The following is a 14,506-nucleotide window of genomic DNA, read 5'->3' as shown; positions in this document are numbered from 1 at the left end:
AACTTAGGTAAATGCTCAGAGTAAATGCTTCTCAATAATAGTGGTTTCCATTGAGCTAATTTCCACCATCCCATTATACCACTAGTCCTGACCACCCCTGTACTGCATAAAATCAGACCAATGTATCTAGTCCACCATATAATAGCCTATCAGTTCTTCTATAGGTCTGTCAAGCAGTACATGGAGGCCAAGGCCTTCCTCCTGATGTGGTTTCCTGGCACTGGGATTCATAGGTTTACTGTTGTTGGTTATGGAGGTTCCTTTTAATGAACATGGCTAGTAGCCACTGATAGACTTTCCCTAGATGAATCTGTCCACTCTGTCCCTTTAAAGCTATCTATAGTAGCTAGTTGCATAATCCAGTTGTTTTCTCCAGTCCAACATCAGTGATTTCATGTCCACTCATGCTTTAAACAATAGAGACAGCCACATGGTTGGGGGAAATATAGGATTAAAGTTTTGGTGATCAGTATTTCGTGCGAGATCTTTTCAGCTGTTTTCAGCCTGGATCTGCTTGCATGTGCTGTTGTACAGGCAACTAGTGAAAGCTATGTTCTGAACACACATTGTCCAAGCTGAATCAGCACAGCTGAATTTTGTACAAGTAGAATGCAATTGAAGGTTGGAGTTGCAATCTTCGTATTTTAAAGCCGACTTTAATGTTGAGGGATGAGGGGGGTTGTGAATCTGGGATTAATATAAAAACAAAGTGATGTGAGTCAAATTCCTTTCAAGCATAAAAATATTTTAAAATGCAAATCTGTATGTCATAGAATGGTAATGGATGCCATTCTCTCCATTTGTTACAGAGAATTATATACTGTAAACGCTAGATTTGTAATGTGAATATGATCTGGAATGGCTTCTGCTTTATATTAAAATATAATCATAAAGTTTGTTCTTAAGGGTAAGCAATGTGCTAGCTTTTCTAAAATTGGTTGTTCCTTTAACAAAGAAGCAGTAGTAAACAAAGGTCCTTTGGAAAACCAAAACGGTTGAAGATGAACTTATATTACCACTTTGTATTACTGCTTTAAATATTCTAGCTATAAAACTATTAGTGGAGCAATTTAACCTAACTGAATCCATTTGCTGTCCATCTTTTCTGCCTTATTACATCATTTTTGAGCTCTGATTGCATTATTTTAGAGCATGGATTGCTATAATGCTATTCTGCCCTAACCTGATGGATTTTGTTTTCATCTTGATCTCAAAAATACCCAGTCTTTAAATACATCTCTATTCTCTAAGGATCATAGTAAACCGAGTACATTTTCCCAAAGAGAAACAGTTGTGTGTGTCCCAAGAGAAAATGATAAATCCTTTGATGTAGAATAACCTCTTGGTTGCACTTTTTAAAAAGATTCCGTCATGATAAGGAGAAGCCTTTCCAACGTATCTGATGTAACACTTACATTCATTTGGTTTCTAGACAATCCAGTAGTTGTTTTCGACTCTCACTCCTAACTGGGCAGTTGCAGTTTATTAATTAATTCATCCCATTTGCAACTATGGTGAACTCACCTTAGCATTTTGGTGCCACAGAAATGATCAAAGCCGAGAGACACTTAAAACTGAGTATACGCTTAAGTCCTGTGTTATTAGGTCCTTACTGTGATATTCTGTGGTTATAATTCAAAGAAGCATTTATGGACATGTGGAGAAAGAATAGCGGTTTTGATACATTTTTTGCAACTGTGTCCCACCATCAAAGAGACAAACCATTTTGTGAACGGAATGGCGGTTGTCTCTAGATCAATGAAAACAGCCGTGATAAAAAAAAAAAAATCAAACCCGTGCGCTCTTTCCCAGGTGCCAGAATTGTGACTCGTGGTTGCCCATTTTATGTCTTAATTATTCAGAAATTAAAATGAGTGAATAGTGCTCTGAAATTTACATCTGTGATATAGTCTGGGGGGAACTGTGCCTTAGCCAAATATACAAATGGGAAAAGAGTACTTTGTGAGATATAAGCGTAGATAGATAAACTGAATCCTGCCTTTCCTCTAGAAGGACATTAAAATGAGGTTTTATCTAGGACTAGAAATATAGCCCATTGCAGTTGGAAATGCAATGGGCGCTAGGAGGGAGATTGGGTACGGGTGGGGGGGGGGACTACCTGCAGTCTGTCGTAGGGTCTTTCGTCGGCGGGGAGCGGCTGCATGTCTTCCTGGGGTCGCGGTGGGGTTGCTGATGCTTCTTGAGGCTCCTCGTGGGTTGAGCTGGGCAGCGTGCGTTTGGCGGGCAGCAGGCTTTCGGCGGCTGCGGCAGCGGGCTGACGCGGCGTTTCTCCCCCGGGAAGCGTTGTTTTTTCGGCGGCGTTCCGGCGGCGGCGCTTTGTCTTCGCCGGGGCCTCCCCGGTCAGCGGGCTTTCGGCGGCTGCGGCAGCGGGCTGACGCGGCGTTTCTCCCCCGGGCAGCGTTGTTTTTTCGGCGGCGTTCCGGCGGCGGTGCTTTGTCTTCGCCGGGGCCTCCCCGGGCAGCGGGCTTTCGGCGGCTGCGTTGTTTTTTCGGCGGCGTTCCGGCGGCGGCGCTTTGTCTTCGCCGGGGCCTCTCCGGGCAGCGGGCTTTCGGCGGCTGCGGCAGCGGGCTGACGCGGCGTTCCTCCCCCGGGCAGCGTTGTTTTTTCGGGGGCGTTCCGGCGGCGGTGCTTTGTCTTCGCCGGGGCCTCCCCGGGCAGCGGGCTTTCGGCGGCTGCGTTGTTTTTTCGGCGGCGTTCCGGCGGCGGCGCTTTGTCTTCGCCGGGGCCTCCCCGGGCAGCGGGCTTTCGGCGGCTGCGGCAGCGGGCTGACGCGGCGGTCCTCCCCCGGGGTCCTGGCCCGGGCAGCGGTCTTGTCTCTTCAGCTCTTTCTCTCCAGCTGGCCTGGGTGGTGGTGGATTCCTACCCCACTCACAAGGAAGCAACTGCGAGCCGCGCTTCGCGCGGCTCGCAGTTGCTTTCTTGAGCGGCGGCTTGACGCGGCGAGAGGCGCTTCGCGCCTCTCGCCACGGCAAGCCGCCGGCCAGGGAGCCCCCGGCAGCCGCGCTTCGCGCGACTGCCGGGGGCTCCCTGGGCGGCGGGCTGACGCGTCGGAGGCGCTTCGCGCCTCCGACGCGTCAGCCCGCCAGCAAGGAAGCAACTGCGAGCCGCGCTTCGCGCGGCTCGCAGTTGCTTCCTTGTGAGTGGGGTGGGAATCGACCGAGCCAATCGGCAGGCGCTTCGCGCCTGCCGATTGGCTCGGCTGATGGTCCGTCAAGAGGAAGGGGCCAATTGGCACCCTTCCTCATCCCGGACCGAGCCCGCCCTAACTCCTCCTACACAGCCCTTACGGCTTTATTTAGTCCGTGGCGCCCGTGGCGCCACGGGCGGTGTAAAGATGATTTGTTAGAACTTTGCTTTCCTCTTTTTTATCTGGCAGTCTTTGTCACAATTCTAGTTTCTTCTTTTTGTTTTTGGTTTTTGTAGGGAGGGTTAAGTAACTTTCCAGTTCATTGACCAATATTTACTTTTCTCATAAGATCAAATTGGATGCCTCTGCCTCTCTGTCTTTCCTGTCAGAATAAAGGTTTGGTTTGGAAGAAGAACTGCAGGGTCAGCCTGAAATCTGACCCCATCCTTGTAATAAATTAATAACATGCAAAAGTTTAACATATGGCACACATGCACATACACACATGTAGAGCGGTACTGTAAATGCTTGACGATGTCACGCTGCCTCTAAACAGTTCGAATACACAATTTTTGTGTGAATTTAGCAACGTTGTAAGTTAAATCTGAACAGAAAGAAGGGGAAGAAGATGTTTTTTTATTGGACTTGGCCAGTTTCAAGCCCCATCCCACAGCACTGGAGAAGGACAGGGAGGAAATGGAGGGGACATAGAATCCAGATTTGCCATTTCATGCGCAGCCTAATTTTATTTATTCTCATTTTATGCCCCTGCCAGACCACCGCTCTTGATAAGGAGAGGCAGGTTTTCCGACGAAGACGCAACCCGGATGTGAGGGGACATTACAAGACACAGCAAGCACCTGCTGAACTCAACTCTGAATCAGAAGACTATTCACCAAGTTCATCTGAGACTGTTCGCTCACCTAATTCACCCTTTTAATAAAACACTTCTGCTGAAGGTCTTGGCTTAACCCTTTGAGATTCTTGGGGGAGGGGGAATCCTCCAAACCTGTGTGCGCAACTGTTGCATTTGATTTTGTCTCTTATTAGTTGCTTGGATTGGATGAAGGAACCGGAGAGAGGGTGTTTACAGTATCTTTGTAATAATAATTTCCTAACTGACTGAAATGGTCTTTGTTCTCTGTCTAGATTGTGACTTGCTGCTAATATGATCCTCAAAGGGTTAAGACTATTTTGCTTTTTTTAAATATATTATAAATATATATAATTTTGAAAAGAGGATAGAAGCAATGAATGTTTTCATCAGTCAGACTAGGAGTTACAGTATGTAAATCTAGCATATGTTAACCCTCTGAGTGCATAATCATCATTTTAAATAATCTGCTTCCCCAAACAGGGGCTCTGTCATCCACACACATTCCTTGTTTTCCCATAGCTCCTCATTCAGCGGTCTGACCAAAACGCTACATTGTTCCAGAATATGGGCTGGGGTTTTTCTAGGGTCTGTGTTTTTTGTTTGTTTTCAACATAAGGCTATGAGAGCTCCGCTTCACAATAACAACAGGCATCTAAGAACTTGCTCTGATGACTGGTGCCTGGGTTGCGACAGAGGTCAAATAACAGATTTGGCTCCTTTTGGGATAGCAGATAATCTTACTCAATCTTAAATTTGCAAAAACCAAAGTGGCTTTCATTGTACTTCAGAAGTCTATCTCTAGACCCTATTTGACCAAAACGGCTGGGTGAAATGGTTGCCTAGGTGGAGAAGTGCCTACCCAGTCTGATGTGGCAGTGATCGCCGAACTTGCAAGACCCAGGTTGTTTGGCTGCAAAGTAGTTTGTTCAGAGGTCAGCTGAAGGAGTGTCCTGTCATCTGTTGTGTATATGCAGTTGTGCTTCCAGCGTGTTCTTATTTACATGTACAGAAACACACGGAGACCACATCTGGGAGTCAGCAATAAATGCAGTCAGTTTTACATACTGTGAATTATTCCTCTGAATGCTGCTGTGATATTCTGCCTATGGTGAGGGAGTCTATACATGAAGACAGGAAAAATTGTGTTTGAAAAAATAGGTTGTTTGAAAAATCTCTCTTCTGAGCTTCGAAATTCCAAACCTTTTTCCCCATGTGGAAAGACTAGCAGTTGTTCAGATGTGCTAAAAGATTTCATACAAATACTTTTACTGGAATTCCATGCAAAGGTAGAGATTCAAAGAGAATGAGTGAGACAATCCCTGGCTTCTATGACTGTTTTCAAAGAGCAGACAGAAATGGCATTGGCTTTTTTTTTTTTTTAAGATTTTTATTTTTATTTTCCAGGATTAAAGATAATGAAATACATGCAATCTACATTGTTAGTACAGAAAAAAGAAAGGTTATGCTCTTCATTTAATACATTTAGTTCCCCGTTTCAATCCCCTTTTGTATTATTTTCTTAAATAGTTCAGGTAAGGGCCCCATTGTTCTTGAAAGGCCTCTTCTGTTCTTCCGTTGACTATCAGTGTCAGTTTAGCCATCTTGGCAAAATCAGCTAATTTATTCAGCCAATCTTCTATCGAGGGTAGTTCTTGCATTTTCCATTTCTTGGCCAATTCTAGTCTTGCTGCCGTTGTCGCATAGAAGAATAAACTTTGTGTGTGGGTTGGGAGGCACTGTGGAGGAACACTTAATAACATAGCTTCAGCTTTCATAGGAAATCTAAGACCCCACATTTTCTGCTTAATAGTATGTATTTTTGCCCAGAGCTTATAAACTTTTTCACATCACCACATATGAAAAAAGAGCCTATTTTATCATCACGTTTCCAACATTTGTTGTTACAATTTTTGGCAATTTTAGCGATCACTTTTGGTGTTACATACCACCTGTAAAACATTTTATACCAATTTTCTTTAAGCATTTGACTATTAGTATACTTTGGTATTCTAGACCATACTAGCTCCCATTGTTCCATTGTCACATTAGTCTCAATATTTTGGCTTTTTTTGGCTTTTTTGTTGTTGTTTTGTTGTTTTAATTTCAGTTCCAATAAAGCCTATAAAACTGGTTCCTGTTCCTTGAAAAATGAGGACTTTAGCAGAAATGCAGGATATTCAAACTTCACATATTGAACTAAGAGACTTTTATCTCAAAATAATTTAGGGAACCAGTTCACAACGATGGTAATTCTATGCTGTTCCAATATTTATATCATGCTGAGGTTAATTAAATTTGGCATAATTTTTCATTAACACAATCCAAGCCACTTAATTAAACAAATGATTATTTTTCCATTACATATAGCTTACATAAGCATTAATGACCACATTTCCCTGTTAACTTCATAATTCTGAAGTCTGGTTCATGTATGGCCGGGTAAAATAGTTTATCCTTGTGGGTGGGACAAGGAACCAGGACTCAGGTTCTTGCACACTCCCTACTGCGTGAGCTATAATACAAGCCAAGACTTTTGGCAGTACATAGGTTGAAAAAGTTAGACAGATAGATTTATAGATGATGGCAGTAGAAAAAAGCAAGAGTCCAATAACATCTTAAAGACTAACAAAATTTATGGCTGGATATATGCCAAAGACAGTCTGTCATGGCTACTTATCTTGCAAAAAATAGGTCCATCAATGGCTACTAGCTATGAAGACTAAAGCAAACCACCATATCCAAAAGCAATGAGTTTCTGCCTACCAGTGCTAGAAGACAACATCAGGGAGGCCTTAACCTCTATGTCCTGTTTGTTGGCCTTCCTGAAACACAGTAGTCGTCACTATTAGTCCTGGAGAGCCAATAAACTACATGAGCTACTACTTTGATCCAGCAAGGTTCTTAGGTTCTGATGAACCATATTAAACTAGACCAAACTTTCTCAACTAGGGATTCATGAAACCCCAGAGTTTCTTGAAGTCCCTGGAAGGGTTTCCTGAATGGGTGGGAATTAATGTTTTAATTTATTATTATTATTAATTTGATTTATTAACTGCCACTCTTGGACTAGCCAGCTCATGGCAGTTTACAGACAATAAAAACATGAAATACAATGTCCCGGGTTGGCTTGTACATAGGTATGCTTCCCAACCATATTCTGCATGATCATTCCACTTCTAAAGAATGTTTCAGGAGGTTCAGAATGGTTAAAAAATTGAGCAAGGCTGAACTAAACACTTACATAAGCCCATTTCTTTTGTGCATGAGTACACTTCTATTGTGTGGTGGAAGAGGGTCGTGAACTCTGCAGCACGTTTAACTTTATTTACCCTGGTCATGCGTGAACCAGTTGCTATTTCAAGAAGATCCCATGTGTTATTAAAAAACAATTTAAGTAAATGCTAACTAAATAAATGTTCACATTGTCAGTGGAAGCTACCCTCATTAGAGAACATATCTTGAATTTGTTCATCCTTCCTATCAGTTGTTTTAGATTTTGATTGCATTTTAAATAGAGTTTTTCTGAGGCTTCTGGAAGATAGGCTGCCTGATCCTATTAACCATATTTGCTACAGCAGTGCAAATTAAGCCAAAAACTTGCCAGATCCTTCAGTTCTTGCTTTACAGTATCCAGTTCCATGTGGTATTACAAACAATAGTTATTGCATCTATGGGCACCAATTGATTCCATAGGGCAGGGGTAGTCAACCTGTGGTCCTCCAGATGTCCATGGACTACAATTCCCATGAGCCCCTGCCAGCATTTGCTGGCAGGGGCTCATGGGAATTGTAGTCCATGGACATCTGGAGGACCACAGGTCGACTACCCCTGCCATAGGGAATTGAGTCTTGAGCGTACTCGAACTTAATCCTAAGCAGAGTTGCATCTTTCCAAACACGGTGACTCCAATGTGTGCAGGAGGATGCAGCTATTGTATGCCCCTTTGCACGTGTCCATAATTGCTCTTGCATGACACAGTAGTGAAGAGATAAGGGTTGGTCAGTTGTCAGTTCAGAAACCTATATGGACACTTGTGCCATTGCTGGGACTATTACAGTGGTCTGGCTTGCAACAGTGGCTCACAGAATCGAATTGTAAAACACAGTTGAGGGAAGTGGGTGTAGTGTAACTAATTCTGATACAGTTTAAATGGATGATAGCACGGAAGATTTCTAATCAGCTGCATGCAAACACCTAAGTGCATTCTCCAAAGGGCCTCTACCCAGTACCCATGCAGTCCACATATCTCCTACAAGAGCAGTCTGACTTATTTATCATTGGGTTATTTATATATCTATATTATATTATAAATATCTTGTGAAGACACACTTTCTTAAGCTCTCCCTTAACACATGTTTGTAATTGCACACAAGTAAACCATCTTCCCCAAATAAGAGAAATTTGCATATCTTATAATCTCTATGCAAGAGCAGATCAATAAAGCCCTTCAGAACAGGTGATAAATGAGAGATGGCTGGAACTGTCTCATACATTGGCAAGTATTGGTCTAACAAAATAATTTGGGAGCCCTGTACCAGCCAATTTCTTTCATTTTTCCTTAAAAGAGGATGATTTCAAACACTGATTTCTATGTTTCCTTGGTTCTCTCTTTTCTATATTTTGCAATAGGGATATGTGAACAAGGGGGGGGGGAAAGGGAAGGTCATTTTGGTGACATAAAGGGTTGGCAAGGATGAAATAGTGGGTGACCATCCTCAGTAGATGACATGATGTTCCTAGTAAATATGCTGACTCCATAATAATTAGAAATTTACCCAAAATCCATATTGCCCCTGAAGTCATCATAAGAGCAGTATGAAAGAGAAACATACAGCACTGTCAAGTCTGAATCATTATTTTTAGACTATTTGTACTTTTCTGTCCCTTTTAGGATAGGCAGTTGTCTCTAGAAGAACAAACAGATGAGCTGCAAGCGTTAAATTGACTTTACACAACACAGTTTTTTTGTACTGTAACATAATGATCAGCATAGAGTTATATGTTGTAGAACTGCTGGTGACTGAAGACCACTTCCAATTTCAATGTCTGTTTATAGTCTATGTCTATTTATTTCAGTGTCTATTTAGCCGCTTCCTTCCTCCAAGGAATTCCAGGTGACCTATGGCGTCACCCCCACTTTACCCTCACAGTATCCCTGTGAGGTAGGTTATGCTGCGAGAGAATAAGTGCATCTTGCTCATGTAATTTGAAGTGCCACTTATTAAAGGCAAAATTTCAGCTGGGAAATTATCAAATAAGGCTTTTTCTTCTAGTGAGGGGAAACTTTTATTAAAATACAAATTATCATGCACTTTGCAACCTAAAATTGGAACCTCTATTTAATTTTTATAAAATGCAAATTTATTAAAATATAGCTAAATTGGTTAAAAAAAGATTACTTTTAAAAAGCAAAGGATTAATCTACTGGTTGCCAGTTTTGGCGCAGATCAAGTTCAAGGTCTTGGTTCTGACCTTTAAGACCATATGTGGCTTGGGCCCAGCCTATCTGAGGGACGGCTTGTCTGCTTATGCCCCCCGCAGGGACCTTCTCTCTGCAGGTAATAATCTGTTGGTGGTCCCTGGACCCAGAGAGAAATGCCTGGCCTTGACCCAGGATAGGACCTTTTTGGTCCTGGCCCCAACCTGGTGGAGTGAGCTCCGAGGAGAGCTGAGCGCCCTGATGGAGCTGACAAAGTTCCACAGGGCCTGCAAAATGGAGTTCTTCCACCAGGTCTATGGTTGAGGCCAGTTCAGTAAGAACGGTGGGGCCCCCTCAGGCTCTGCTATACAACCTTTAGCACACCCCTTGTTAGGTGACTATGGGAAGTAGGAGGGACCTGGACAACTTGATACCTTAGGAATTATACGGGTTAGGGTATTTTATGGTATTATATGGAATTTATATTTTTATGTAACCCACCTTGAGACTTCAGAGGAAGGTGGGCTATAAATTTAAATAATAATAATGATACAAATGCATTCTTAAATCAATGGACAACCCTAATTATAATACAAAAAGATCCACCCATCCATATGTGTATCCATATTTATCAATGCTTGTTGTTCCAGTTTTGAATGGCAAATGAGATTTGGAGTATCTGACCCTCTGGAACAGATTAGACACTGATGAGACTGGAACTAAAATTGCTTTCTAGCCAAAGAATCTTATTTGTCACATTTGTATGCTGCCCTCCACAAAGGCTCACAACATTGCTAAACACAATAAATTAAAACATACCATATTATTAAAACATTAGTTAAATGATTCAAATTTATTAAAACCCCAGGAGTAGCCACCTTCTCTCTAGTGTGTGTGTGTGTGTGTGGGGGGGTGCTGTACTAGTATAAATATCTGACATCTGGGTGTTATTTCCTATACAAGAATTTCTGTGTTACAGGCCCTGCAAAACTTTTAGGTCCCACAGGAAGATCTCTCCACTAGGCCCACGCCAGGGCAGAGGCCAGTGCTCTGGTTGAGGCCAGTTTCACTTCTCTGGGTCTGGGGATCCTGAGCAGATTTTGCGAGCTCGAGCATAAGGTTTTCTGAGGGAGATAAGGGAGAAGGCAGTCCTGCAGGTACAAAGGTCCCAGACCATTAAGGGAACTCACATGACCTATGTATGTTGTTATGACAAATCACATATTCTTCTTGTTATACCAAATGCTATCCTGCAGAATCAAGACACTTGTGTGGCCATAAGTGTCCATTCATAACATGCATTTCTTGATTTGTTGGAGAGGGGGGGAAACAGCACTTTGAAGCCAAGAAATTCATTCTTCTTGATTAGAGGCAGCTAGCGGAGAGAAACCCAGGCATAAAATGCTTCATGTTACAGTTGTGCTGCTGCATGTGAAATCAATGCTGAGTCTTTCTACCACCTCTGTTTTTATTCTGGAATTCAGGAATAGCATTAAAAAAAGATGTTTGAGTCTCTTTCATCTTCTAGCCATATTATACCAATTACAGGCATAAAATCCCATCCCCCTGTTGTCCACTGCCAACCTCATACAAATGTTTGATTGCTGGCTCATGTTTTATTGGCACTAAATCTATAAAATCTTTTAGAAGTCATCCCTGGGTCCTGGCGAGAGGATATGCTTTGAATTTTCAAAACCCTTCAGCTGAGTGGTTAAAATGTTTTCCAAAGCAAGCTGCTGAAAGTTCAACGGCGAAACCCATTTTTTAAAAAGTGTGATGGTTACCTGCATTAGGCAGTAAGTAGCAAAAATCCATTGAATAATTTGTCTGCCCAATGGCTGGCTGACTTTTTGTTCTAGAAGTATGAAAGAAATGTTACCTTAACCAGTTTTGTAACATTTACAAAAGATGATATGGAGTACGATGGTAATTTAACTGAGTAGAGAATTAAAATGCCATGTATTGGACAAAATGGAGAGGAAAACCCTATCCTAGAAGCTGTCAGTGCTTAGGATTTTCTCTCTGAAACTCTATTCACATATGCATGTTTGTAACTTGATGACTGCAACATGTTGTGATTGCTTGCATGTGGGCAAGAGCCCCCATAGATCAAAAACCAAAGACAGTGGTTTCATATTGCTTCAAACACAGTCCTTTCAATGAAGGCAGTTCACACAATCAGCTGTGAGTCAAGTGTTGAGTGATCAGGAGATATATGTGCATATGTGAACCAGCCCTGAGTAGCAGGTCATATTGGTGCTAAAGAAAATATCAAAGAAAACATGTCTATACTGAATGTGTACAATACATCAATGTTGTGTCCATTGCAACATATCATATCCTCATGACCTCCAGAGATTTGCCATTAGCTATAGAAACATCTCCTACATTTTCTGTGTTTATGGGGGGGGGGAGAGATTATCTGTGTCTCTTTAGTTCTGATCCATCTGGAATGTTAGGTGAGCTGTGTGATCAAAATTGGTTGATCCATTTAGCAGATATAAAATTATCCATGCTTATCGATGAAAACCATCTTGGTTATTTGTACTCAGAGGGTTAATACAAGAGCACAAGGCATGCCGATTACATTTGGTGTCTTCAAACTGCTTTGCTGTTATAGCCCGTGTTTGCTAAGGTTTTCTTTTAAATTATTATTATTATTGTTATTCCAAACATTCTTGAAAACTTTGAAGTTAAAACAAAATAATTTAAGTGGTAGTGTTCAAGAATTTCTCTAACAAACTGATCTTATTTTAAGTTTTGTTTATCACCAATGATATGCATCATTAATGCAGTGTTAGTCTGTAGTTATAAATTTGATAAATGTCACAAGTGACTCCCAATATCTTTTTCTTTCTTTCTTTCTTTCTTTCTTTCTTTCTTTCTTTCTTTCTTTCTTTCTTTCTTTCTTTCTTTCTTTCTTTCTTTCTTTCTTTCTTTCTTTCTTTCTTCTTCTTTTTTTTGGGGGGGGGGAAAGTTATTTAAAAACAGATCTTACTATGGTGGCACAGGTTAATGGCAGATCAATCCTGTGCATGATTACTCTGAAGGAAGCTTCTCAGTGTTATGGGGCTCCTCACAAATGAACATGCATAGGACTGCAGCCTGAGATCTTCTGTTTCCTATTGGTAAACCATTGTAATTTTCAAGAGAATCTGAAGAATCAGCTTTTTTTTTTTCATTGAGTAGATAGGGAAATACTATTTCATTATATGCGTTGTGTAAAAGCATCCTTATTAGAGGAGAACAGTTCATATTTAATGAAGTTTTCTTTTTCTTTCCTTGACATTGTAGCAGAAACTTGTTAATGATCAAACCAATACATAAGATTTGCTTCAGACTGTTAGAGGGGAAAGTAAGACTCTAATCATTGACAACGTTGCTACGCAGCAAGTAGCGGTCATCGAATTTCAATGTGGTGCATAATACAACATGCAAAGCCAATCCCGTCAATAAAACTATTGGAAAAAAATATATGGTGGTTCCGTATTCAGTGGAGCACGTGGGTAACACAACGGCTTGTGAAAGCTGATTGAGAGGAAGGTGGCATTCCTGCAAAGAAGAGTTGGGTAGAAAATTCTAAGAGAATGGGGGATGCTTGTGTGTTTAAAGAAAAATCGGCTCAGGAGAGCAGCAGCGCTACCGTATGACCACAGGTCAAGTACATTAAAGCACTGTTGTTTTTGCTGGCCTGCAGTCTGTTTTTCCCCTGCATTTGTCTTACAGGGTCTGCTGGGGCTTTCCCTCATATTTATTGCTCCTGCTATGGCAAAGGCCCTGTTGGTGTTTCCATTATAAACTCCTATTCTCAAAGGTTGTTGTTTTTTAATAGGGTAAAAATGTGCCACAGGCAAATGTCTGGCATGCAATTCTTCAGTCTAGAGTGATGCTCTTCATGAAATCCAAGGGAATTCAGCTTGCATTGTTGTTGCCGTTGTTATTATTATTATTACTGAGGTTTAAGCTATGCACACAATAGAACAGAAGCTCTTGGGTTGAAGTAGCATTCTACGGACAGGGTTTCTTTCTTTTTTAAGCACTGGTACCTTGCTTTTCATTTCAATGCGTCAAGGTTTTGATTCATAAAACTGACAAATGAAAACCTTTGACTACCTTTGAGCACTCATTTGCTGTTAATGCATTTGAAATAGATCTGAACATCACAGCATACAATCTTGGAAGTGCTGGAAATGCACACAGTCCCCTTTCTGTCCCTGCTCCACAGATGTGATTCAGACTAGTATTGACATTAGCCGTGTGGTTTGTAGGGCTGATTTTTCAAAAGACTAGTTCATAAATTGCAATCTGTATGTGTAGAGGTGCAGCAGGTCTGTGACATACCCACTATTCATGTGGTGTCATGTGAGCTGCAGACATATTGTGCATGTACATACTAAATATTATATTGGAAATGTGCTAGTAAGCTGCTTCCTAACTTTGTGTACTGTATTATTGGCTTTTAAATGGGTGAGGTAGCCAAAAATCAGATATAGGGACTTCCTTTAATGTGTTTCCCCCCATATTTACCTCTACTATGCTAAATAGAGTAGAAAGCAGTCATGAGGATGGAGATGGTATCCTAAATTATTGTTCAGCAAATAACTCAGAATATTTTATTTCTAGGCATTTGTACGGAGTCCCTTACTGAGCCGAGGTAGTGGGTATGCAGGGATTGTATGAACTGAATCCTCTATGCATACAACGGCCCTACAGCAGGAGTCCTCTGTGCATGTTATGGAGTGTGTGTGATGGATAAAGGGATACCAACATGCATCTCCATCAAAGGGACTTTCTGTTCTGGTTGGAACTAGTCCTAGAATTGCCCTTGGAGACACAAAGAATTAATATGTCTGAAATTAACCTCTCCTTGCTCCAAGGAAGCTAAACTGCACTTCAGAAAACTGCTGGACAAGAGTGATTAATGCACTGCTTACAGTTGTGTTCTCTGGCCAGGAGCGGGGAGGCCAGAGTGAATGGTTTTGTGTAAAAGCTGCTGTGTCATACATATGAATCTCTGCAATGGGGGACAGCAAACTTCGTGACCCACTTATTTAAAAGCAGA

At 41.6% G+C, this 14,506-nt stretch overlaps 1 protein-coding gene across 5 annotated transcripts in view; it reads left to right on the top strand.

Moving 5' to 3' along the window:
• The window catches only part of DCLK1 (doublecortin like kinase 1), a 260,706-nt gene extending 247,788 nt beyond the window's left edge, over positions 1–12,918 (top strand). For all 5 annotated transcript variants that reach the window (XM_077341856.1, XM_077341855.1, XM_077341858.1 and 2 more), the window contains one exon: positions 3,924–12,918. In XM_077341856.1, coding sequence (XP_077197971.1) covers positions 3,924–4,088 — 165 coding nt within the window. In that variant the 3' untranslated portion in view covers positions 4,089–12,918. The remainder of the gene's footprint in view (positions 1–3,923) is intronic.
• The last annotated feature ends 1,588 nt before the right edge of the window (positions 12,919–14,506 follow it).

The sequence above is a fragment of the Paroedura picta genome, chromosome 6 (assembly GCF_049243985.1).
Source record: "Paroedura picta isolate Pp20150507F chromosome 6, Ppicta_v3.0, whole genome shotgun sequence".
In the NCBI taxonomy this organism is placed as follows: domain Eukaryota; kingdom Metazoa; phylum Chordata; class Lepidosauria; order Squamata; family Gekkonidae; genus Paroedura; species Paroedura picta.
This window is presented reverse-complemented; position numbering and strand designations above follow the sequence as displayed.